Source organism: Nipponia nippon, unplaced genomic scaffold (genome assembly GCF_047370975.1).
Source record: "Nipponia nippon isolate SJK-2023a ecotype South Korea unplaced genomic scaffold, ASM4737097v1 scaffold_22, whole genome shotgun sequence".
NCBI classification, from domain to species: Eukaryota; Metazoa; Chordata; class Aves; order Pelecaniformes; family Threskiornithidae; genus Nipponia; species Nipponia nippon.
The window spans coordinates 7619226-7645580 of NW_028262339.1; the positions used below are offsets into that span (position 1 = coordinate 7619226).

Sequence of the window (26355 nt, forward strand, 5' to 3'; positions counted from 1 at the left end):
CCATTTTTTCCCCCACGTAAAAACATTTTCATCTAGCTAGGTAAAAGCATTAATTCAAGTTCAAATAAGCACGTATCTTGAGAAACAACCAGGTATGTCAATAATTATTAGCTTTACCTTGCAAGCCTCTGAAATACTACTGTGGTTACACATACAGGTCTAAATGTCATCTATATGTTATGTCCTTAGTATGTATTAGGACAGGATCTGGTGGGCACCATCTACTCCAACACACCGGTTTCCTCTGAAAGGAAGCTTCACGGTTCAGACAGGAAGGAAGCTATAGGGTGTGTTATGAAAATTCCCTTATACACTGTGATGTAATGAGGTAGTGGAATTTTACTGGAGACTTTGGTATTGTTCATGCTTAAGTAAAACAAACTAAAGGACAGCCCAGCCCTGGAAATAAGGACTTTGCTTCTTGGAAGCTTAGAGCTATCCATGAAGGATAAAGGTTACCCCTGGACAACCAAGATAACACCAGCATCCTAGCCCCTCTGACACATCTTTGAAACCCTCCCAGCGTCGCCTGGCATCACAGATGAGTAACTATAGCAAGACTGACTCCAGGGACATCTGGATCAATAGACAAGCAGCAAGAATGCTGCAGAAATATAGTTGCTTTGCAAAATTTTCCTATGATTAGTAATCGGTAGTGTGGGTGTTAGTGATTAGTCAAATCGTGTTGTACCTGAATGTTTGAAGGGTATAAGAACCCCGTGTAAAACCACATCCAGGGTGCCCCAATTTGGCTGGGACACTTCATGCGCATGAATAAATATTTACCCTTATAATTCTATACTTTGCGTCCTAGCCTCTCTCCTCAGTTGGCACGGGCCAGTTATGAATTTTTGTGGCAGGTGTTCCAATTGGTTCCCCCAGCCTTAACAGTTTATTGATATGAGTACAGGTACAGTACAGAACATATCCACCCTGCCACAGAAATACACTGAAGAAAATCAAAGCTAATTTGAGACTTTTCAGTTGAGGTCTAGGCCAGTAGACTAAAAGACAGCAGTGTTAAAGTCTTTGGATTGAAAGTAAGTAAATGAGTAATACATACTTGGGAGTGTTAATTTATTGATCATTCACTGGAAATAACAAGCAATAATTGATCTCAGAAGATAACCAAAGTTGTTAGGAAAAAAATAAATATCAAATTTTCAAAATAGCGTTGGGTCCTTTTGTCACAATAGGGTGGGGCTTAGCAAGTATGTCACCTGAGCTGGACTAACCTAGATCCTTGAAAGATCTATCCTACTAGCCATCAAGCAAAGACAAATTTAAGATAGCTTTCTAATCTAAAAGGAAATGTAAAAATACCATATTTATTTCAATTCATATCCTGCTTATGAAAATAAGCCCCCAAAAAATGTATCACTGTATTAGTAATCCTAGAAAACTAATACAATTTAAAAAGCAATAACCCAGCATGCTCTCTTTGGGCAAAGCAACAGAGTTAAGTACATTGTGATGCAGAGGCAGGGTTCAAAGCTGTGTTCCAGGTTTTAACCACTCCTGCACAGCATGACAGCAATATACAGAAGCTTCATAAAGAATCACACAAAGATCCATTTACTCCTATCATACTAGGTAGCTATTTGCTTATACAAAGGGAAAGAATAAGGCAAGCAAAGGTTGATCCTTCCTGGCTTCCAGCATTAAGCAACTTGGGGATAACCTGAGCCAGGGATTGCAACCTCTGAAACCACCATTTTTAATAAGTGACATGAATTTGTTGAATACCTTTCTGAACCAGTCTGAGATCTGTTGACCTTCAAAGTATCTTGTAGCAGCAAGTTCCACAATTTGTGTCCCAAATTAAAAAGTGCTTAAACCTACTCTAATTTAATTCAGCATCTCCTTGTATAACATGGCAGTAAGTTTATTACTCCCTATCCACCTTCTTGCAAAGTGGATACATACCTCTAGCAAAACCGTCCCCTCAATCAGTTCCTAGACTAGTAAATCTTAGCCTACTCCTCCTTATGTGGAAGCCTTACTTCTAGTCATCATTGTTGGCCTTTTCTAGTTCTACTAAATAGTCTTCGAAATACAGTACAAACAAAAGTACGTCTTATAATATAGAATATGAAGTTAGATTATGTTTTCCAGTTGGGATGGTGCTTTTCCCGGTGATCGCGCCAGCTTTCTTTTGTCCCGTTCGGGTTTTTTAACCCCCTGCTCAGTCTGCGCCAGAGGGGGCAGAGTGTGGCAGAGTACACCACGGATTTCCTGCGCATGTCGTCGGAGCTGAATTGGAGGGGGGATGACCTTTTGTTACCCCTCTATATTCATGGCCTGGCCGGCGATGTTCGTACAGAGGTAGCCCGAAAGCTGGCGCCGGAAGATTTTGCAGGTTGCCACTAAACGTGCTTCTGAAGCGGAGCAGCTTTTGCGCTTGCCTGGTTCTGCTCTGGCTTCGGGCCCCCGCTCCCTCCCGGCGTCCCCCCTGCTTGGCGGGGGGGCAGGCACCATGCTGGCGGTGCCAGGGGTGGGGCCCGTGTGGCCGGGACGGGAGCTCGGACCGCGGTGGCTCCTCCCCGAATCCGCCCTGCCCGCCTCCGCCCTGCTGCTCGCGGCGGGGTGGAACCCATTGCAAATCGGGGCAGGGTTTGCCCAGTCCCCCTCTCCCCCTGCTGAGGACTCTGCCGAGACGACGGTCGATTTGGCTACCTTTGGGAACAGTTGAGATTTTCCACCGTTTTCTGAATTGTCCCTTTCAGCGCCCGGTATTGTGGGGTCGAGAAACAGCTCCGGCCAGCGCGGGAAGGGAGGTCGCCGCCGGCGTAGATGGGGCGAGCCCAGGTGCCCTGCTCCTCACGGTGTCAGTCTCGCTTCCGCTCCCGGACGGCAGAGCGGTCGCTGCTGAGGCCCTGGCGGACTCTGGCTCTTGTAGGAATATGATTTCTGCAGAGTCTGTAAAAAAGGCTCGCGCGCCATTAGAGCGCCGATCTGTCCCTTGCCCTGTTTTTGCTACTGACGGTTTTTGCTAACTCGCCGGCAGTGGTCCCACTGAGTGGCAGACCCCGCTCCTGCAGCTCTCCGTCGCCCCAGGATGTTGGGAGTTTATTTCTTTTTCTGTCCGCTCTATGCCCTTCTGTCCAATCATCCTGGGTACGCCTTGGTTAGTCCGGCACGATCCGGTGGTCGATTGGGCACAGAGACGAATTTACCTTCCTGTGGGTGAATGGGTGAAGTGCGGGGAGTGCTGCTGCCTCCCCCCTCCCGCCGCAGCCGGCGGGGTACAGCGCCCTCTCCCGGCGCCGGTGGCGGTTGCTGGCCAGGGTTCCGAGCAGGCCCTAGTGCCCGCCGGGTGTCCCGTGCCGGCAGCGCCAACTCCCCCGAGCCACCTGCTGGCCTGTTGGGGGCGCTGCCGCCAGAATTTAGGGACTTTTTGGACGTTTTTGAGCAAAAGCGAGCAGAGACCTTAACCGCCCCCCCCCCCCCCCATGATTGTTCCATCGAGCTGTTCCCAGAAGCTCCTCTCCCTTTGGGCCATATCTGTCCTCTGTCACAGCCAGAGATGGTGGCCTTGAAGGCTTATACTGAGGATGGTTCAGCCTGGGGTTTTATTCAATACTCCCCTCCCTTGGTGCCGCTATAATTTTTGTAAAGAAGGATGGAAGCTTGAGGCCATGTGTGGAGTATCAGGGATTGAATAATATTGCCATCAAGAACCCAGTACCCCCTGCCCCTCACTCCTGAGTTGTTGGAGCATTTACAGGGGGCATGCTGGTTTACTTAAAGTGGCTTATAATCTTATTTATGTTCATCAGGGCAACGAGTGGAAAACGGCCTTTGTTTGCATGTATGGCCATTTTGAGTATCGTGTGATACTTTTTGGTCTGTGTAATGCCCCTGCTACCTTTCAGGGCTTTGTCAACGATGTTTTCTGTGACTTGCTGGACAATTATGTCATTGCACATCTGGATGACATTTTAGTTTACTCGAGGACGTGGGAGGAACATGTTGTTCATGTTCAAGAGGTTCTCTCCCACCTTTGGCGTCACTGCCTTTATGCAAAGCTGGAGAAGTATGCCTTCCCCCAACAGCGTATAGACTTCCTGGGTTACTCAATTGCCCCCGAGGGTGTGAGCATGGACGTGAAAAAGATTGATGCCTGCCTTTGTTGGCAGTCTCCCTTGACGGTGTGTGCAGCGCTTTTTGGGCTTTGCTAATTTTTATTGGCGTTTTACTTGGAATTTTGCTCAAAAGGTTGCTCCGCTCACAGCACTGACTCATAAGGGTGTCCCTTTTCAGCGGACACACGAGGTTCAGGGGGCCTTTGACGACTTGAAGCAGGCGTTTACGACAGTCCCGGTTTTGGCCCACCTGGATACCAGTCATCCTTTTGTGTTGGAGGCAGATGCTTCTGCCCATGCCATCAGGGCAGTACTTTCTCAGTGTGGTTCACTGGATGGACAGCTTCATCCTTGTGCCTATTTCTCCTGCCAGATGACTGCTGCAGAGAGGAATTACGATGCCTGGGATGAAGAGTTGTTGGCCATCGGGGAGGCATGTGCTGAGTAGAGGCACCTTCTTGTGGGTCCTGCTGAGCCCCCTTTGGTTCTGACTGACCATCAAAATCTGGAATATTTTAGGAACCTGAAGTGCCTCTCTCCCAGTTGGCTTGTTGGGCAACTTTTCGCTCTCAGTTTCCATTTACTGTCACCTACAGGCTGGGTAAACAGAATGGCAGGGCAGATGCCCTGTCACGTCACAGGAAGCCTCAGCGGGAGATGCTGAGGCAGATCTGCTCTCCTGTCATTTTTCTCTCTGCAAAATTTTTTTGCGGCTGTGCCAGCCAATACCTTGGTTCTGTGCATCGGGTGATGGCCGGTGATCCTTTGGCCATGCAGTTTTGGGCAGGGGATACTTCACAGAATCTGCAGGAGAAGGATGGTTGTCTGTATCGCGATGAGCAGCTGTATATCCCTGCCGACCCGCTGTGCACACAAGGTCCTTCAGCACTGTCATGGCACACTGACAGCAGGGCACGGTGGTCATCAGAAGACTGCATCAAGTCACACAGAGCTACTGGTGGCCTATGGTGCATGCTGATATTGCAAGCTACGTTCAGACTTGCGATGTCCATGCCAGGGCCAAGAGACTGATGTAGAGGCTACGGGGACTATTACAACCCTTACAAACTCCTGAGTGGCCATGGCAAATTATTTCAATGGATTTTATTGTGGACTTGCCTGTGTCTCGGGGGCATACAGCAAGCGGTGCTTGCGGTGGTGGACTTGTTTACAAAGGTGGCTATTTTTGTTCCACTAAAGAGGCTGCCCATGGCCCCTCAGACTGCACACTTGGTTTTGCAGCTACTGCTTCACTGTCATGGTCTGCCGGATAGCGTGGTGACAGATGAAGGGGCCCAGTTTACTGCCCAGTTCTTGAGGCAGCTTATGTGCCTGCTGGGGGTCCAACTCCGTCTTTCCACCCTTTATCACCCACAGTCTAATGGTCAGATGGAGCAGGTAAACCAGATCCTGGAGCAGTATCTCCACTGTTATATTAATAAACATCAAGATGACTGGGTCTCTCTGTTACTGTTGGCAGAATTTGCACATAACAGCAGTGTCCACTCTTCCACGCAGCAGACCCCTTTTTACGCACAGTACGGTTTTCATCCCTGTGACCACCCAGCTACTCCAGTGGCTGTCCAGGGGTTTTCTCCTGAGGACTCCCTTGAGCGGTTGCAGTATATGCATTTGGTTCTTCAAGAGCAGCTGGAAAAAGCAAAGGCTGCTTACAAACACTATGCAGATAGTCATTGGCGACCAGCGCCGGACTCTGTGGTTGGGGACTATGTTTGGTTGTCCAGTGAACATGTTTGTTCTGTGCATCCTTCTTCTAAGTTGGACCACCGTTACCTGGGTGTAGTAAAGATAAGGGCTGGCGACCGGAAGATCACGCGCTGTACAGAAAGAGTTAAGGGTCGACCCTCCCTTGTCTCCGCCCCTTATAACATAACACGCCTACTGCTGAGAGTATAAAGGTAAACTACTGCGCAATAAACGAGGAAGCTGAACACCACCACTGTGTGTGCTGACTGTTCCTTCCCCAGCCCGGGTCGGCTGGAGATCCGCCGGTATAACCTTGATATGTAACGAACACTACACCTGGGCCTGTATAAAATCCTGAAAGGGTTAAAGCCAAGATAGACAAAGCCACTGCATCAAAATGCCTCCTGAAAGAATTGAAGCCTAGGGGCAAGGAGGATATTTAAATATCTTAGTCACTTAACTAAACAAAAGAAAGGCCTTTGTGATTTAGGGAGTAGTTAGAATGGTTGTAAGATAAGGGGGCTCCGGGATAATCCCATCTCAGACAACTGGGCCTTGGGAGAACAAATGCGCGGAAGATAGGAAGTCACAGAAGAATGACAACAGCAGCCTTGAAGGACACCGTTTACGTGATCCTAGGACTGAGTTTGCGCAGAAGCAAAGGTCAATCAGTGAAGAAGACTACGAGCCTTCATCTGAAGACCCCCAAAGACCGCCTGAAGACCACCACGGGAGACGACTGCGCATGCGGATCGGACATTTGCATATGTTAATAAGTTCCAGGAAAATCTCGTGTTTATGTAAATGAATTCTCGGAAATCCTGTGAATATGTAGGACTTTATAGTATATAATCCCTGAAAGTCTACCAAATCGGAGGAGCACTTATGGTGGAGAATCCCCAGTGCTGCCCAGCGCTGCAATAAAGGATACCTGCTTAATAGTGACTTCGTTGCTATTGAGTTTCATTTCAGGGACTCTCTGAATACTCCGTTTGTCCCTTGGGGAGATTCGGACTGTGAGGAGAAGCATCCGTGAATTTTTGTATCAGTTTTGGCACCCCAGGTGGGACCCTCTCTGCTCGGCTGCAGGACCCGTTGAGAACGGGACTCCCTAGGGTACCCCCGGAAAATTTCCGGAGGGACTCCTTGCCTCAGTCGGATCGCTGCGGGAGCAGACAAGGACCGTCTTCGGAAAAAGGTATTCTTTCTTAAATTTGGGTTGGGACTAGTCATTTGTCAGAAATCCCTGTAAGCCGTGAGTGGTTCACGCTGGGTGGAGTATACCGGGCTGCTAGCGCCTTAAAGGTATACACTTGGGAGCACTTCGGTGCTCATTTGGAACGCTTGCATTTGGGTATATCGGATCTTGGCTTTGGAACTCGGTTATTTGATTTTGGGATTGTGTTTGGAATGTTATAAGGACAAGTAGTTGCTCTGTGTTTGCTTTTGGGATTTTTGTTCATTGTATTGGTATGCGAGCGTTTTTGTTGTCAAAAGTGTCTATACTGTCCTGCGCGTGTGTGAATGAGACGTACTCTTAGTATGAAGCGAGTGCGGAGTCCTGATCCGCGGTTTCGTTGTCCCGCGAGGGAAACGGCCGGAGACGGACGAAGCGAAAGAAAAAGGTTGTATGGATGTAAAACAGTAATTCTGTAACCCTCTAAGTGGTGAAGTGTGGACCGTGGAACTAACTGTTAAGATACTGCGGGAATACAGGAGAGAACTGGGACCAAAAAAATGGGAGGGTCACAACAAAGTAAAGAGATACCAAAGAAATCTCCATTAGGTTGCATTTTATATCACTGGAAGGACATAGGGGGTCCTCCTGGAGGAAATGTGAATAAGAAAACTCTAATTAAGTATTGTAATCAGTGATGGCCATTGTATAAATTGGATAATGAAGAAAAGTGGCCTTTGAATGGGACTCTGAAGTATAATGCCTTGCTGCAACTCCTGTTATTTTTTTAAGGAGGGAGGGAAAATGGGACGAAGCTATGTATGCGGATATGTTTTTCACCCTCCGAAATCAGCCTGAGTGGCAGAAAGATTGTGGTTTTAATTTTGCTCCCCAAGATCCCATGGTGTTGGCTTTGGAAAAGGAAAATCAGAAAGAGTTAGGGAAGTTGAAGCGATGTTGTTCAGCATGTAGTATTGGACAGAGGTGTTTGAAGGTGAAAGAGAAACCCAGAACGGCAGAAGAAAAGTGCCTTTCCAGATGGATGATGTGGATAAGTGGAAGGATGCAGTTAAGAGGTATAGGGAGGACCCAAGTGGGGTTGCGAAAAGGTTTGAGTGGATTACTAAGAATTTGGACCTGGATTGGAAAGATGTGGATCTTATGCTAGATGCTATGACTGAAACCGAGAAGCAGCTTGTATTAAAGGCAGCCCGAGCTCATGTAGAAACACAGATTGAGGGACGAGTTTTACAGGGCACAGCCGAAGATCATGTGCTCTCCAGGGACCCGGGTTGGGACCCTAATGATCCAGCTCAGTACCATTTGTTGCAACAATACCGAACCTGGATCAAATTGGGAATAGAACATGCGATCCCAAAGGCGGTTAACTGGTCTGCTCTGTATGCTATCAAGCAGGGGCAGACTGAAACGCCCACGGAGTTTTTGGATCGCTTACGGGCTGCTGTGACAAGATTTACTACTAGTCAGAAGCTGCCACACAGCAGCTGGTATCTCTGTTTCTGGGACAATCCACTAATGATACCAGAAAGAACTTCAGAAACTTAAGGGACCAGATATAAGGAATTTAGAGAAGCTGCTGGAGGAAGTGTGGAGAGTATATCGGAATGGGGAGGGGGAGGACAGAAGGAAACTGGGAAAGGAGATAGTGGCTGCGTTAGCCACATTCTCTGTATTGAATCAAACCTTGTTACCTATAAGTAAACAAAATGTTAATGTTGTGGGAGCAACCGGGCAGGTTGAAAAAGCTTTTTTCTTGAGACCATTGAAATTTAGAATTGGGAAGAGTATGGGGATTCACAAATTTCTCTACCTGCCTGAGGCTCCTAGACCATTACTGGGAAGGGACCTATTAGAACAACTAAATGCCGAAATAAAATTTAGAAATGGGAAAATTGAATTTAAAATACCAGACAAAAATCACATTGAAATTTTAAGTTAGGTTCTTATTGAACCCCAAATTAGAGAAGAAGAAATTACACAAGAAATAAAAGACCAGGTATATGCAGGAGCGTGGGCCTCAGGAATACCTGGAAAGGCTAAAAATGCTGAATTGGTTGTTGTTAACTCAAAGAAGGGGCACGACCTGTTAAGGTAAAACAATACCCCTTGGAATTGGAAGATAGGCGAGGGGTAAGAAGTATTATAGAAGAGTTTATAAAATTTGGACTATTAATTGAATGCTCTTCAGAATATAACATTCCCATTCTGCCTGTCAAAAAGCCTGATGGCAAAACTTATCGATTGGTGCAAGATTTGCGGGCAATAAATCAAATAGTTGAAGATTTGTATCCGGTAGTGGCAAACCCATATACTCTGCTGACTAGTTTAAAGGAAACCTATGAATGGTTTACTGTATTAGATTTAAAGGGTGCATTCTTTTGCCTTACCTTGGCTCCAGAAAGCCGCAATTTATTTGCCTTTGAATGGGAAAACCCTGATACAGGACGAAAAACCCAACTGACCCGGACAGTGTTACCCCAAGGATTTAAAAACAGCCCTACCATTTCTGGAAATCAATTAGCTAAGGAATTAGAGACCTGGGAGAGGCCCCCAGGAAATGGGATTCTTTTGCAATATGTGGATGATATCTTAATAGCCACAGAAAAGGATGAAGAGTGTAAGGAATGGACTGTGAGCTTGTTGAATTTTCTGGGATTAAGTGGTTATTGAGTCTCATTACAGAAAGCCCAAATCCTGAAGAAGGAAGTAATATACCTGGGATTCGTGATTTCTAAGGGACAAAGACAGCTCGGGAATGACCGAAAGGAAGCTATCTGCAGAACTCCAGAACCGACCACGGTAAAAGAGCTTTGAACCTTTTTGGGAATGACAGGTTGGTGCCGATTATGGATCTATAATTATGGACTTTTGGTTAAACCTCTATATGAACTGTTGAAAAATAGCCAGACACAATTAATATGGACTGATGAAGCTAAGAGGGCATTCAAGGAAGTGAAACTGGAGCTAATGAAGGGTCCAGCTTTGGGCCTACCAGATGTAACGAAACCTTTCTGCCTGTTCTCGTATGAAAGGCAAGGAGTGGCTCTGGGAATTCTGGCCCAGAAGCTGGGTCCTTATAAACGAGCTGTAGCATACTTCTCTAAACAATTGGATGAAGTAAGCAAAGGATGGCCGGGATGCCTTCGGGCAGTGGCCGCCGTTGTTTTGATTATCCAAGAAGCTCGAAAATTTGCTTTGGGACAAACGATGATTGTGCACACTTCCCACACTGTAACCTCCGTTTTAGAACAAAAAGGGGGACACTGGCTTTCACCATCAAGATTCTTGAAATATCAAGCAGTTTTGATGGAACAGGGGGCTGCGAGTAAATATTTGGACGGATTCAAAATATGCCTTTGGTGTAGTCCATGCCCGTGGAGCAATTTGGAAGGAACGAGGACTCTTGACTGCTCAAGGGAAAGGTATAAAACATGCTGATATAATTTTGCGACTTTTAGATGCTGTACAACTTCTGTCAGCAGTGGCGATTATGCACTGCAAAGGGCATCAGAAAGGTAACACTGACAGGGAAGTGGGAAATAAATTGGCTGATTACGAGGCAAGATGAGCTGCGGAACAAGGTGAGGTATTAAGTATAATTCCTGAAAAATCTTTGCCACTACCTGAGACGAACATATGATTTAGATCTTGGTGAAACCACCTCTGAGGGTATCTTATGTGGACAACAATCTCAATTTTATGAACCATGCTTATTAGAACATTCTGTTAACAATTGCAAATGGATAATCCTGTCTCCTGATGCGTTTGAAATGTTTGTAGAAATTAATGCCAGACGTGTGTGTTTAGTGACTAATAACTGATTGGTAGTTGAAGAATATCACCTAATCACTCCCTTTATGTGTTCGCATATACAGAAGAACAAGTGGCAATGTTTTGGCTGAAATATAGGTCGTGCAAGCATATCTCTGGAAAAATTAAACAAAATCTTGAACCAATCTCAGGAACTCAGAGAACATTTAAAGAAACGAAATAAGACACTAGCTGAGTCCATCATTAAAACAGTAATAACTAAGGACAAACTTGTTGGACAGTCTAGTCAAATTAAAGATGATACCGCCCATCATTGGTGGGATATCTTTTTGGGATACTCACCCTCTGCAGAGAAAACTTTGAATGTTCTAGTCCACCCACTCTTGATATTATTGGTGTTTGTTATTATACTAACAGTTGTCAATTGCCCTTTGTGCTATAAGCTGAAGAAATTGGCTATGAGAATTTGGGCCTTGCCTAAGGTGATAAAATATGAAAACTTAAGACCTTTGTAAAGAAATTTACAAAGTTTAAAGAAAAGGGGAATGAAAGGGTTAAAGCCAAGATAGACAAAGCCACTGCATCAAAATGCCTCCTGAAAGAATTGAAGCCTAGGGGCAAGGAGGATAATTTAAATATCTTAGTCACTTAACTAAACAAAAGAAAGGCCTTTGTGATTTAGGGAGTAGTTAGAATGGTTGTAAGATAAGGGGGCTCCGGGATAATCCCATCTCAGACAACTGGGCCTTGGGAGAACAAATGCGCGGAAGATAGGAAGTCACAGAAGAATGACAACAGCAGCCTTGAAGGACACCGTTTACGTGATCCTAGGACTGAGTTTGCGCAGAAGCAAAGGTCAATCAGTGAAGAAGACTACGAGCCTTCATCTGAAGACCCCCAAAGACCGCCTGAAGACCACCACGGGAGACGACTGCGCATGCGGATCGGACATTTGCATATGTTAATAAGTTCCAGGAAAATCTCGTGTTTATGTAAATGAATTCTCGGAAATCCTGTGAATATGTAGGACTTTATAGTATATAATCCCTGAAAGTCTACCAAATCGGAGGAGCACTTATGGTGGAGAATCCCCAGTGCTGCCCAGCGCTGCAATAAAGGATACCTGCTTAATAGTGACTTCGTTGCTATTGAGTTTCATTTCAGGGACTCTCTGAATACTCCGTTTGTCCCTTGGGGAGATTCGGACTGTGAGGAGAAGCATCCGTGAATTTTTGTATCAGAGGTTCCTGGGCGTCCCTTATCCTGCTAAGTTTGGTCCACTGGAGGATGTGGGGGCACACCCTGGGTGAAGGGGGGAGATAGTGTCAGGGTTACATAGGTATCCGTTCAAAGGAGATGATCTTCTGTAAATATTAAGTCTTCAGCTGCCATTGTTGTGTTATCAGGAGAGCTGATAAAACTGGCTAGCAGGCAGAGCTCAGCCTCTCCAAGCTACTGCCTGCAAGAGCCTTCGAATCTTAGGTCTCTGTCTCTTGTCTTGGGCCTGCCCTGACAAGCAGCTTCTTCAGAGAAGAGAGAGGTATATCCACTGACTGAAAATTAAGGTTATTATGCATCCTATTGTTACAATAGCAAAGTAAAGAAAGCAGCATTTAAGTCTCCACATTACCATCCTGATTCCCTCTGAAGTTTCATATCCATCTGTCAATAAAATTTACCTTATTGCAAACAACTACATACACGTATTAAAACTGTATTTTCTTGGTTAGATATTAATGTACTATGATAAATACACCAATCATAATAATTAAATTACACCAACAGAATTTGAGTGTGTAGACATGAAAATGTAGCACCACATTTGAAACATTGCATGCAGAAGTTTAACAGGTGAAAAAGGACTTAATACAAATAGGTGAAATGTGATACAGTTTTCTACCAAGCTTCACAGTAAATTTTTCCAAGAGTACAAAATTTAAGTTCATATGCAAGTACACGTTAACATGCCATACTTCCACACAGCAGAGAGCATACGATTGATCTGGCAAAAGTGAGAATAGGCATGCTTTGGATAGCAGAAGATTGCCAAGGTTGAGGAAAGGCATTCGGTGTAAAGTGCAATTATTATTTGGCAATGCAATTGTGTTTTCCTGTTTAAGGCTGTCCTGGTTTCAGCTGGGATAGAGTTAATTTTCTTCTTGGTAGCCGGTATGGGGCTGTGTTTTGGGTTTAGGATGAGAACAATGTCGATGATACACTGATGTTTTGTTCTTGCTAAGTAGTTGCTAAGTGGCGCTCACACTGGTCAAGGACTTTTCAGCTTCCCATGCTCTGCCGGGTGCACAAGAAGCTGGGAGGGGGCACAGCCAGGAGAGCTGACCCAGACTGGCCAAGGGGCTATTCCATACCACATGACGTCATGCTCAGTATATGAGCGGGGGGGGGGGGGGGGAGTTGGCCGGGGGAGGGGCAACGATCGCTGCTTGGGGGACGTGCTGGGCATCGGTCGGCGGGTGGTGAGCAATTGTAGAGTGTATCGCTTGCTTTGTATTACTATCGTACTATTATCACTTGTTTTTATTATTATTATTACTATTACTACTGTTCTATTTTTATTTTACTGTAGTTATTAAACTGTTCTTATCTCAACCCACGAGTTTTCCCCTTTTGCCCTTCCGATTCTCTCCCCCGTCCCACCAAGGGGGGAGTGAGTGAGCGAGCGGCTGCGTGGTGCTTAGTTGCCGGCTGGGGTTAAACCACGACAGTCCTTTTTGGCGCCCAACGTGGGGCACAAAGGGTTTGAGATAATAACAGATTAACTAGAGTGTATTAAGGAATTTGTATCTGTTAACGGTTATCGGTCGTAATATTGATTCATCTGTTCTCGGTACTAGTCCACCTGATCTGCACCATACTCTTGTTTTTGCTGTGCATGTTGAAGATCGGTGTGGGTTTTTTCAGTTTGCTGTGCTTTGCCGTAATGAGTGATGTGTTGCCTGGAAGATTGGTTATTAAAACACTGTCCTTGAGTGCTATGTGGTATTTGGGTTCTGTAGTGAAGCCATTACTGTACTTCGGGTACCACCTCATGGAGACAATTAGCAATTATACCTCTTCTTCTGAGAGTTTTTTTATGGAGGAAATACAGGATGGCACCTTTGTTGCTTTCTTCTATGATGTTTCCTCCTTCATTACAACAACTTTTCATTATCTTGAGCATCCTTGGGTAGTTAAGATATATCCATTGATAGTTCTTGGGAATTTTGTTTCAGTTTTACCTAAGGTTAATAAGCAGCTCAAGAATATCATCCTCCAAGGCTGGATAGTTATGAGTGGCAGGGTGTGTGGGAGAGTATGGGCAAGTATCTAGGAAAATGGGCACCTCCAGTGTTTTGGAACTTCACCCCCAAACAAGCGCAGAATCCTGAAAAACTAGTAAAGTATTCGGAAAAAGTATGTTGTCACCCTGGCAACTCCAGAGAGACACAGATCACTGCAACGTGCTGGGGCCTGGCCCATGCCTACCAAGCTCTATTCAACACTATTCAGTACCCTCAAGAGAAAGAGAAGGTCTCTGGATCGGACGACAAAATGACGGCCCCCGTGGCTGTGTCGGCCCCCGTGGCTGCGCCGGCCCCCGTGGCTGCGCCAGCCCCTGCCACAGGCACTGCGGCTGCGCCAGCCCCCGCGATAGGCGCTGCGGCTGAACCAGAGAACCAACCCGTGCCAGTGTCACTTGCCCCTGTACAGAAGAAAAAATACACAAGGAAATCAGCTCGTTTAGTAAGGGCTGATGATGAGCCAGGGCCATCAGGAGAACAGGAGGAGGAAGAGGCAGAACCCATAAATGAGATGGTAACCACCCGATCCCTGTCCCTGAGTGAGCTGCGAGATATGCGAAAAGATTTCAGTCGTTGTCCAGGCGAGCACATCATCACCTGGCTGCTCCGATGCTGGGATAATGGGGCCAGTAGCCTGGATTTAGAGGGTAGGGAAGCCAAGCAGCTGGGATCCCTTTCTAGGGAAGGGGGCATTGACAAAGCGATTGGAAAAGGGGCACAAGCCCTCAGCCTCTGGAGGCGACTCCTGTCAGGTGTGAAGGAAAGGTATCCCTTCAAGGAAGATGTTATATGTCACCCAGGCAAGTGGACCACCATGGAGAGAGGTCTCCAGTACCTGAGGGAATTAGCTGTGCTGGAGGTGATTTATAATGACCTGGACAACGAGCAGTTATCCAAAGATCCAGACGAAGTCCAATGCACATGACCCATGTGGCGGAAGTTTGTACGGAGCGCACCATCATCAAACGCAAACTCATTGGCAATAATGACATGGAAAGAGGGAGAGGGACCAACGGTGGACGAATTGGCTGGCCAACTCCGACAATACGAGGAAAGTCTCTCTTCCTCCCTACAGGCCTGCGTCTCAGCTGTGGAGAAACTGTCCCGGGAGTTCCAGCAACTCGAAGAGGATATATCCTACTCCTCACCTGTACGGACCAGTATCTCAGCCATCGGGAGTAAGCATCCCTCTGTTCAAGAGAGAGGATATAGTGGATACACACCACGGGGCACCCTGTGGTTTTAGCTGTGTGACCACGGAGAGGACATGAGGAAGTGGGATGGAAAATAATCTACCTCGACCCTAGAGGCACGGGTACGTGAGTTGCAAGGAAAAACAATCACAAAAGGTGGTTCTCCCAGGAGAGTTGCGGCTCCAGTTTCCAGCGAGCAGTTCCCCAGACAGGGTAGAAGGGCTGATTTTGTTTCTGATCTTAATAAAGGGATTTTTGACTCGCATTTACAAGAAGTGAGTAATGAATGCTATGACCGGGACTAGAGGGGCCCTGCCTCCAGCCAGGTGGAGGAGAGGGACAACCGGGTGTACTGGACTGTGTGGATTCGATGGCCTGGCACATCAGCCCCACAGGAGTAGAAGGCTTTAGTAGACACCGGTGCACAGTGTACCCTCATGCCATCAAGCTATAAAGGGGCAGAACCCATCTGTATTTCTGGAGCGACAGGGGGATCCCAAGAGCTGACTGCATTGGAGGCTGAAGTGAGCCTAACAGGGAATGAGTGGCAGAAGCACCCCATTGTGACTGGCCCAGAGGCTCCATGCATCCTTGGCATAGACGACCTCAGGAGAGGGTATTTCAAGGACCCAAAAGGGTATCAGTGGGCTTTCGGTATAGCTGCCTTGGAGACGGAGGAAATGAAACAGCTGTCTACCCTGCCCGGTCTCTCGAAGGACCCTTCTATTGTGGGGTTGCTGAGGGTCAAAGAACAACAGGTACCAATTGCTACCACAACAGTGCATCGGTGGCAATATCGCACCAACAGAGACTCCCTGATTCCCATCCATAAGTTGATTCGTCGACTGGAGAGCCAAGGAGTGGTCAGCAAGACTCACTCACCCTTTAACAGTCCCATATGGCCAGTGTGAAAGTCTAATGGAGAGCGGAGACTAACAGTAGACTATCGGGGCCTCAATGAAGTCACGCCGCCTCTGAGTGCTGCCGTGCCGGACGTGTTAGAACTTCAATATGAATTGGAGTCAAAGGCAGCCAAGAGGTATGCCACCACTGATATAGCTAATGCCTTTTTCTCAATCCCTTTGGCAGCAGAGTGCAGGCCACACTTTGCTTTCACTTGGAGGGGCGCCCAGTACACCTGGAATCGACTGCCCCAGGGGTGGAAACACAGCCCTACCATTTGCCATGGACTGATCCAGATTGCATTGGAACAGGGTGGGGCTCCGGAACACCTGCAATACATTCATGACATCATCGTGTGGGGCAACACAGCAGCAGAAGGTTTTGAGAAAGGGAAGCAAATAGTCCAAATCCTTCTGGAGGCTGGCTTTGCCATAAAACAAAGTAAGGTCAAGGGACCTGCACAGGAGATCCAGTTCTTAGGAATAAAATGGCAAGATGGACGTCATCAGATCCCAATGGATGTAATCAACAAAATCACAGCCATGTCTCCACCAACCAGCAAAAAGGAAGCACAAGCTTTCTTGGGCATTGTGGGTTTTTGGAGAATGCATATTCCAAATTACAGTCTGATCGTAAGGCCTCTCTATCAAGTGACCCGGAAGAAGAACAATTTCAAATGGGGCCCTGAGCAACGACAAGCCTTTGAACAAATTAAACGGGAGATAGTTCATGCAGTAGCCCTTGGGCCACTCCGGGCAGGACAAGATGTAAAAAATATGCTCTACACTGCAGCCAGGGAGAACGGCCCTACCTGGAGCCTCTGGCAGAAAGCACCAGGGGAGACTCGAGGTCGACCTCTGGGGTTTTGGAGTCAGGGATACAGAGGATCTGAGGCCAGCTATACTCCAACTGAAAAAGAGATATTGGCAGCATATGAAGGGGTTCAAGCTGCTTCGGAAGTGGTTGGTACTGAAGCACAGCTCCTCCTGGCACCCCGGCTGCCGATGCTGGGCTGGATGTTCAAAGGGAGGGTCCCCTCTACACATCATGCAACTGATGCTACATGGAGTAAGTGGGTCGCACTCATCACCCAATGGGCTCGAATAGGAAACCCCAGTCGCCCAGGAATCTTGGAAGTGATCATGGACTGGCCAGAAAGCAAAGATTTTGGAATATCACCAGAGGAGGAGGTGACATATGCCGAGGAGGCCCCACCGTGTAATAAACTGCCAGAAAATGAGAAGCAATATGCCCTGTTCCCTGATGGGTCCTGTCGTCTTGTGGGGAAGCATCGGAGGTGGAAAGCTGCTGTATGGAGTCCTGCACGACAAGTTGCAGAAACTGCTGAAGGAGAAGGTGAATCGAGTCAGTTTGCAGAGGTGAAAGACATCCAGCTGGCTTTGGATATTGCTGAACGAGAAAAGTGGCCAGAGCTCTATCTCTATACTGACTCATGGATGGTGGCAAATGCTCTGTGGGGGTGGTTACAGCAATGGAAGCAGAGCAACTGGCAGCACAGAGGCAAACCCATCTGGGCTGCCGCATTGTGGCAAGATATTGCCGCCCGGATAGAGAACCTGGTTGTAAAAGTACGTCACATAGATGCTCACATACCCAAGAGTCAGGCCACTGAAGAACATCAAAACAATCAGCAGGTGGATCAGGCTGCTAAGATTGAAGTGGCTCAGGTGGATCTGGACTGGCAACATGAGGGTGGATTGTTTATAGCTTGGTGGGCCCATGACACCTCAGGCCATCAAGGAAGAGACGCAACATATAGATGGGCTCGTGATCGAGGGGTGGACCTGACCATGGACACTATTGCACAGGTTATCCATGAATGCAAAACATGTGCTGCAATCAAGCAAGCCAAGCGGTTCAAGCCTCTCTGGTATGGAGGACGATGGCTGAAATATAAACATGGGGAGGCCTGGCAGATTGATTGTATCACACTTCCACAAACCCACCAAGGCAAGCGCCATGTGCTTACAATGGTGAAAGCAACCACCGGATAGCTGGAAACATATCCTCCGCCCCATGCCACTGCCCGGAACACTATCCTGGGCCTTTAAAAGGAAGTCCTGTGGCGACATGGCACCCCAGAAAGAATTGAGTCAGGAAACAGGACTCATTTCTGAAACAGCCTCATAGACACCTGGGCCAAAGAGCATGGCATTGAGTGGGTATATCACATCCCCTATCACGCACCAGCCTCTGGGAAAATCGAACGATACAATGGACTGTTAAAGACTACACTGAGAGCAATGGATGGTGGGACATTCAAACATTGGGATACACATTTAGCAAAGGCCACCTGCTTAGTCAACACTAGGGGATCTGCCAATCGAGCTGGCCCTGTCCAATCAAGACTTTTACATACTGTAGAAGGGGATAAAGTCCCTGTAGTGCACATAAAAAATATGCTGGGGAGGACAGTCTGGGTTACTCCCGCCTTAGGCAAAGGTAAACGCATTCATGGGATTGCTTTTGCTCAGGGACCTGGGTGCACTTGGTGGGTGATGTGGGAGAATGGGGAAGTCCGATGTGTACCTCAAGGAGACTTGATTTTGGATGAAAATAGCCAATGAACTGAATTATATAATGTTTGTTGCTGTATAATACCGTATGTCATCACTTCTGTGATTACTATATGACATATCAACAGTATACAGTAAGAATCACCCAAATTAATGAAGAATGAACTCTGAGGAAACCAAGCGAAGTGCAGAGGTGATAGAACTGGAACTGGCTTCAGCATGCTACAATCCAACACCACACACCATCTCTCCTGCTCAGAAAGACCGTTATGACAGATGAATCCCAAAGCCATAAACTAAACGAACTCAACAAACGTTCTAGAGGGATAGCATATAGACTAAGGGAATGATACTTGTGTATTGTATCAAAGGAAAGGAAGGGGGTGGTGGTTAATGAGGATGTGTTGGATAATGTGGGACCTGGGCATGACGTAAATATTATGGAATAAGGGGTGGATACTGTCCTGGTTTCAGCTGGGATAGAGTTAATTTTCTTCTTGGTAGCCGGTATGGGGCTGTGTTTTGGGTTTAGGATGAGAACAATGTCAATGATACACTGATGTTTTGTTCTTGCTAAGTAGTTGCTAAGTGGCGCTCACACTGGTCAAGGACTTTTCAGCTTCCCATGCTCTGCCGGGTGCACAAGAAGCTGGGAGGGGGCACAGCCAGGAGAGCTGACCCAGACTGGCCAAGGGGCTATTCCATACCACATGACGTCATGCTCAGTATATGAGCGGGGGGGGGGGGGGGAGTTGGCCGGGGGAGGGGCAACGATCGCTGCTTGGGGGACGTGCTGGGCATCGGTCGGCGGGTGGTGAGCAATTGTAGAGTGTATCGCTTGCTTTGTATTACTATCATACTATTATCACTTGTTTTTATTATTATTATTACTATTACTACTGTTCTATTTTTATTTTACTGTAGTTATTAAACTGTTCTTATCTCAACCCACGAGTTTTCCCCTTTTGCCCTTCCGATTCTCTCCCCCGTCCCACCAAGGGGGGAGTGAGTGAGCGAGCGGCTGCGTGGTGCTTAGTTGCCGGCTGGGGTTAAACCACGACAAAGGCTCATATTGGTGAAACATGTAACTTAAAGTTATAGTTATGTAACTGAAGTTATTTTAAATATGAATAAATATCACTGGTTAAATGCACAGTTATAAATTGTAATACTATTAACTATTTTGCTTAAATTTGTTACAGAAAATTTGGATAAAATGATTTTCTGAATATTAAAGAATATTGTGACAAACGTGAAATATTGAAGCATTATATATTAAAGAAAAGGCTTAATTTTTTAGCCCAACATTTGGCAAATAAGGTTGCTACCCATGTAGCTTAAGTAAGAAATTGAAAAAAAAAATGCTTTGATTTTATGATGAACAGGTTATATGTACAGTTTATGAATTAACACAAAAGTTAGATATTAAGAATTTTAAGAGAGCAGTTTATATTGTAATAAAAAAAAAAAGACCAAAGGAAACCACCTATGTCACCAAAAAGCAAGTCACTGGGTATTTGTTTTAAACATAGCCAATTTGGAAATCTTGCATAGATTACATAGCAAGCTCCACCACCTCAAGATCAGTCTTGGTTCTTGCCCCAATTACACTTCTGGTGAGGCTGTTCCAGAGCTTCATGACTGAAGATCAGAAATCTGTTTCCAGCTTAAGTTGATTGATAGACAGCTATCCTATCCTTCTCGGACTCTTTTTGCTAGGTTAAACAAGGCAAGCTCTTTTAGCCTCCAGGCTTTCTGTTTCCTGGATCATCCTAGCAGTCCTTCTCCTCACCTGTTTGAGTCTGAATTCATTTTTCTTGAACATGAGTGATCAGAACTGTACACAGTAATCCAGATAAAGTTCTACATCAGTGGCCTTGTGCAACAGGATTAACACTTCCCTCTCTCTTTACTGGAAATACCTCACCTAATATATCCCAGGAGCACATTTACCTTTTTCACAGATGCATAAGAGTGGCAGCTCACAGTAATCCTGTGTTCAACTAATATGCTCAAATCTTTCTCATCTTGCTTCAAGATGAAGAGCTTCAATCGTATATAAGATTTCCTATTCTCAGTCTTCATGAGATGAATGAAGATTTCTTAATGAATAGATTCATTAAGAAAATTCTTGCCATCAAATTAGCAATGTCACAGATCACTTTTGGAGACTGTGAATTACCTAGTTCTGTACAATTTGGGCGTGCTAAGCTCTCTGCTAAACCAAAAGAACACAGTTCAGTACAGAGCTGTGGCAATCAAAGCAAGCAGGGCAATCATATGCAAGAAGTTTTAGACTCACACAAAACCAAAAGTTTGCCAGTAAAGTTGTTATATGGATTAAAAAAAACCAAAACACCAAAAACTTAAAACAAGTTTTTACCTATCTTTTTTGCTCTTGCCTCTTTGTTTCCCTGCAAAAAGTCTTAGATCTTCTTCAGTAGGATGCTGATACCATTGTAAACTAAAGAAAAAAAAAATCTCAAGTAAAACAATGTCAGAATGAGCAATTCAGAGTGCTTTTAAAAAAGAAAACTATATATTGTCACATATACATACACACATTAAACCATGTTTTGCAGCACCTAACCAAAATACCTTTGTGTTAAAGTACCAACACTGTCTCAACTGATCAATTACAGATAAACTTCAATTCTCTTCAGCATAAAAGACACGTGCTCATAATTAGAAAGGTTTGCAACTATCAACGCACCATTCAAGTGAAAGCACTTGTGCTTCTTAAAACACCAAATTTTCAAGCTGTCATCAACCACAGCAGAAAAGGCAGTACCTATATTGGAAAAAGGTCACTATATCATTACAATTACCTATGAGAATGATGTTCTAAATGATTTTATTAAGGATAACTACTCTTCTCAAAAAAGAGTAATTTTAAAAAATCTGCAGCAGCTATTATGGAATAACCATAACCAGTATTTTTTCTTACACAGACCAGATCTTAACATCTACATTCCTGTCCTAAAAAACACCACAGTGATATCTTCAACTCTTACTAGAAAGAAGAAAAAATGAACAGCACAGCTTACAAAAGCATAGATATTTGTAAATTAAAGGTATTTAACCGTAGCGTAGAAAAATATTTGTACATTGGGTTTACATGGGGAGGTTTTGGCAGCGGGGCGGGCAGGTCTGCAGGGGTGGCATCTGTGAGAAGACACCAGAAGCTGCCCCCATGTCAGACAGAGCCAGTTCCAGCCGGCTCCAAAATGGACCCGCCACTGGCCACAGCCAAGCCAATCAGCAATGTTGGTAGCGTCTCTGTGATATCATATTTAAGAAAGGGTAAAAAACGCTGTGCAGCAGCTGTGAGAGAGAAGTGAGAAAAAAAATGAGAGCAACGATCCTGCAGACACCAAGGTCAGGGAAGAAAGAGGGGGAGGAAGTGCTCCAGGCGCCGGAGCAGAGATTCCCCTGCAGCCCATGGTGAAGACCATGGTGAAGCAGGTTGTCCCCCTGCAGCCCATGGAGGTCCACACCAGAGCACATATCCACATTGCAGCCCGTGGAGGACCCCTAACCGCAGCAGGTGGATGTACCCTGAAGGAAGCTGCAGCCCGTGGAGAGCCCACGCTAAAGCAGATTTTCCTGAAGGTCTGTAGTCCGTGGTAGGGACCCCATGCTGGAGAAGGGGAAAAGCGCGAGGAGGAAGGAGCAGCAGAGACAAAACTGTTATGATCTGACCGCAACCCCCATTCCCCATCCCCCTGTGCCGTTCAGGGTGGGGGAAGGAGGTAGAAGACTCATAGAATGGCTTGGGTTGGAAGGGACCTTTAAAGGTCATCTAGTCCGACCCCCCTGCCATGGGCAGGCACATCTTCAACTAGATCAGGTTGCTCAAAACCCCATCCAACCTGACCTTGAACGTTTCCACAGATGGGGCATCTACCACCTCTCTGGGCAACCTGTTCCAGTGTTTTACCACCCTCATTGTAAAAAAAATTGTTCCTAATGACCAAGCTAGATCTGCCCTCTTTCAGTTTAAAACCGTTGCCCCTTGTCCTGGCACTACAGGCCCTGGTAAAAAGTCTCTCTCCATCTTTCCTATAAGCCCCCTTTATATATTGAAAGGCCGCAATAAGGTCTCCCCAGAGCCTTCTCTTCTCCAGGCTGAACAACCCCAACTCTCTCAGCCTTTCCTCATAGGAGAGGTGTTCCAGCCCTCTGATCGTTCTCGTGGCCCTCCTCTGGACCTGCTCTAACAGGTCCATGTCTGTCTTGTACTGGGGACCCCAGAGCTGGATGCAGTACTCCATATGGGGTCTCACGAGAGTGAAGTACAGGGGGAGATTCACCTCCCTCGACCTGCTGGTCATGCTTCTTTGCATGCAGCCCAGGATACGATTGGCTTTCTGGGCTGCAAGCACACATTGCCGGCTCATGTCCAATTTTTCTACCCCCAAGTCCTTCTCTGCAGGGCTGCTCTCAATCTATTCATCCCCCAGTCTGCATTGATATTGGGGATTGCCCTGACCCAGGAGCAGGCCCTTGCACTTGGCCTTGTTGAACTTCATGAGGTTCACAGGGGCCCACTCCTCAAGCCTGTCCAGGTCCCTCTGGATGGCATCCCTTCCCTCAGGCATGTCAACTGCACCACTCAGCTTGGTGTCTTTGACACTAAACTAAACTTTAGTGGGGGATGGGAAGGTTGAAAGGAAGAACAATGGTGGGACAAAAATGCAATGCATGCTTTAGGAGAAACTCCCAGTTTTGGAAGTTTGATTGCTGGTATAATGAAGTGTTTAACAGGCACTTGCACAGAGCTCATTGATATCATCTTAAAATAATTTAAAAATTAGTATAATCGATACGTAAGAGTTCAAGCTGGCAATGCTATAAAGAACACAATGTGTTTAATAGGGGTTTCCACATAGTCTGTATCAGTAGGTGCTATTGTGCTAAATATTTGACTGATGCTGGAATTTGTTCAACAGAAAAGAAGTTTAGTACAAGCTAATAATATACTACAGAAATTATTAACATCGAATGTTACAAGTTTCCCCTGAAGGAATTCACTGCCAGTTCAAACACTAAAAAAAACAAAAACAAACCACCACAAAAAAAAAAAAGAAACCCACAATTGAATGTACATATACAGGCATCTTGAAATGAACCAGTCACTTAAAGTTCCTGGCTTTTCTATTTTTGAATGGTGATGTGTTTATCCGCCCTCCACAAATGGGAGGGCCCTCTCATGTAGATATTTCAGACAACCTCACTTAGAAAAGCCTCTCAACCTTTTGCAAAAAAAGTAGAGATTTGAAATTCTGAAAATTTCAACAATTATAAAAGACAGCATATTACTTTCTAATCAGACAGTGCGTTTCTCTTCCTGGAAAAAAAGAGAAAGTGTCTATGTGTTTGTTTGTTTTTTAATATTTAAGATACTGATTTATATTTAAAACAGCTGGTGGGTTTAGTTATTATGGATACAGCCACACATGGAATGCTCCCCTTGCAACTCATGTATTTGATCTATTGTTATGAAGTAGCATATTGACATTTATACTAAGCCTGTCCTATGAAGTATTAAAAAAGAATTTTTAGTAAGTACCTAAGCACTCTTTATATGCAAGGCTAATCAGCAGACAGATTACTAAAAATACTGAGGCAGTGCAGAGAAAAAAAATCCTTCTGTTCTTGCAGTGTCTTATGTTCAATTTAGCTTTTTAATATTAAAATATGTGGCTTATGCCTTTAAAAAGATAAGAGCCGGACGGCAGCTAACTTTGACCGATACGATTAAAGCAACAAACTTAAGTGTGTTCTTTTACAGCAACACTGTCTTACACTTCAAGAATTCAAGAATAGCAGATGAATTATTTTTCAAAAAAAGCATAATTTACATTAGTTCGCTTTACTGTTTCTACTCTAATGCGTAATTGTGTTACCATATTCAAACACAGTGCAGCAACTTTTTCTTATCTTACCTGCCACTACAGAGAAGCCAACGAGCAAAAGAGTAGTGAGGTATGATCTTCTGTATGACACTAGCCATTACCATGGTAACCACCAGCTGTACACCTATCACACCCTGCAGAGGAATAAGTTAATAACAAGTCAGTGTGTTTAAAAAAAAAAAAGGCACTGAAGTACTTTTTTTTAAAAAAAAGAAACAAAAACATTTTAAAAACACCTTCATATAGTAGGGATAATATTTTTGGTTCTTTTTAAACCGCAGGGGAAGAAAAACAATACTGCATCAGTTTTCAAGAAATCCCCTGGAACTTGCTATAATAATCCAAAAAGAAAAGGCACTGCCAAATCACTAGGATAGTAACGTATGTATTTGAGCCGTCAGATAGTACAAGAGCTTCTCCGTTTAACAGATGTTAAGCCACATGATGGCATGACATTTCACAAGACCTTATACATTAAAATTACATCACTGATTACGATCTTGCTTTTGGTGGTCTCTTCAATTCTGACATGACTTAACAGCTGACACTGCACAAACCTACTAGGAATTAACAATGATTTATAAAATTTGCATTTATGACTTGAAATTTCAGCTTTCTATTTACATGCAACATTTTCATGCTTAAAACATCACAAGAAAAAAACAAAACTAAAAAAAATGTAGACATACAAGTGAAATTTACCAAAATATGCAAGTTAAAAAGCACCAAAGATCAAACAAATAAATAACTTCTCTTTTTTTAAACTGATCTGTTTTTCAAAATACTCTCTCATGAAAAGGAGCATATGCACATTTTCAATCAGCACACAAAACACCACATTTAAGTAGTGGCATAAGAATGTTTATATGCATATTTATTCTTAAACATGGATCTTTGGATATTGCTAGTTACTAACAATATCTTAAAGACACAATATATCCCTTTGTATTTCTAAAGTTCAGAATTATACTTCTGTATTGGGTCTGGCTGGGATGGAGTTAACTTTCCCCATAGCAGCCCTCATAGTGCTATGCTCTGTATTTGTAGCTAGAAAGGTGTTGATAACACACCAATGTTTTGGCATCAAGGCTGTCTCTCCAACTCCCCCACCCCCAAAAGCCAGTAGGCTGGGGGTGGGCAAGAGGTTGGGAGGGGACACAGCTAGGACAGCTGACTCAAACTGACCAAAAAGAGATATTCCATACCATATGATGTCATGCTCAGCAATAAAAGCTAAGAGAAGGGGGGGGGGGGGGGCATTCGTTATTAAGGCGTTTGTCTTGCAAAGCAACCGCTACCTGTACTTCGGCCCTACTTCCCAGGAAGTGGCTGGACATCACCTGCTGATGGGAAGTAGAGAATTGTAGTAAAGATAAGGGCTGGCGACCGGAAGATCACGTGCTGTACGGAAAGAGTTAAGGGTCGACCCTCCCTTGTCTCCGCCCCTTATAACATGACACACCTACTGCTGGGGGTATAAAGCCCGGGTCGGCTGGAGATCTAGTGGGATAACCTTGATGTGTAGTGTTTGCTACACAGTGGTGACCCCGACGTGATCAGGCAACAGCGATGGAGCTCGCGGAACTCATAAAGGTACTAAAGTCGGTAACGACAAGGGTGCTCAAGAGGGGGTTTGCGGCAAGGCGGCGCCGACCTGCTGCACGTGGTGTGCTGATGGGGCAGGAATCTCCTGGGAACGAAAAGCCAACAAGTTTAGTTTCGGAGGGGACACAGGCTGGCT

At 45.3% G+C, this 26355-nt stretch overlaps 1 protein-coding gene across 7 annotated transcripts in view; it reads right to left on the reverse strand.

The window, feature by feature from the left end:
- LOC104011642 (transmembrane protein 161B) overlaps window positions 1-26355 on the reverse strand; it is a 70065-nt gene that overhangs the window by 21119 nt on the left and 22591 nt on the right. For 6 of the 7 annotated variants that reach the window (XM_087760475.1, XM_087760478.1, XM_087760477.1 and 3 more), the window contains 2 exons: window positions 24645-24748; window positions 21080-21160 (listed from right to left, as the gene is read on the reverse strand). In XM_087760475.1, the coding sequence (XP_087616601.1) occupies window positions 21080-21160; window positions 24645-24748 (185 nt within the window). The remainder of the gene's footprint in view (window positions 1-21079; window positions 21161-24644; window positions 24749-26355) is intronic. The other variant, XM_087760479.1, reaches the window with a different exon arrangement.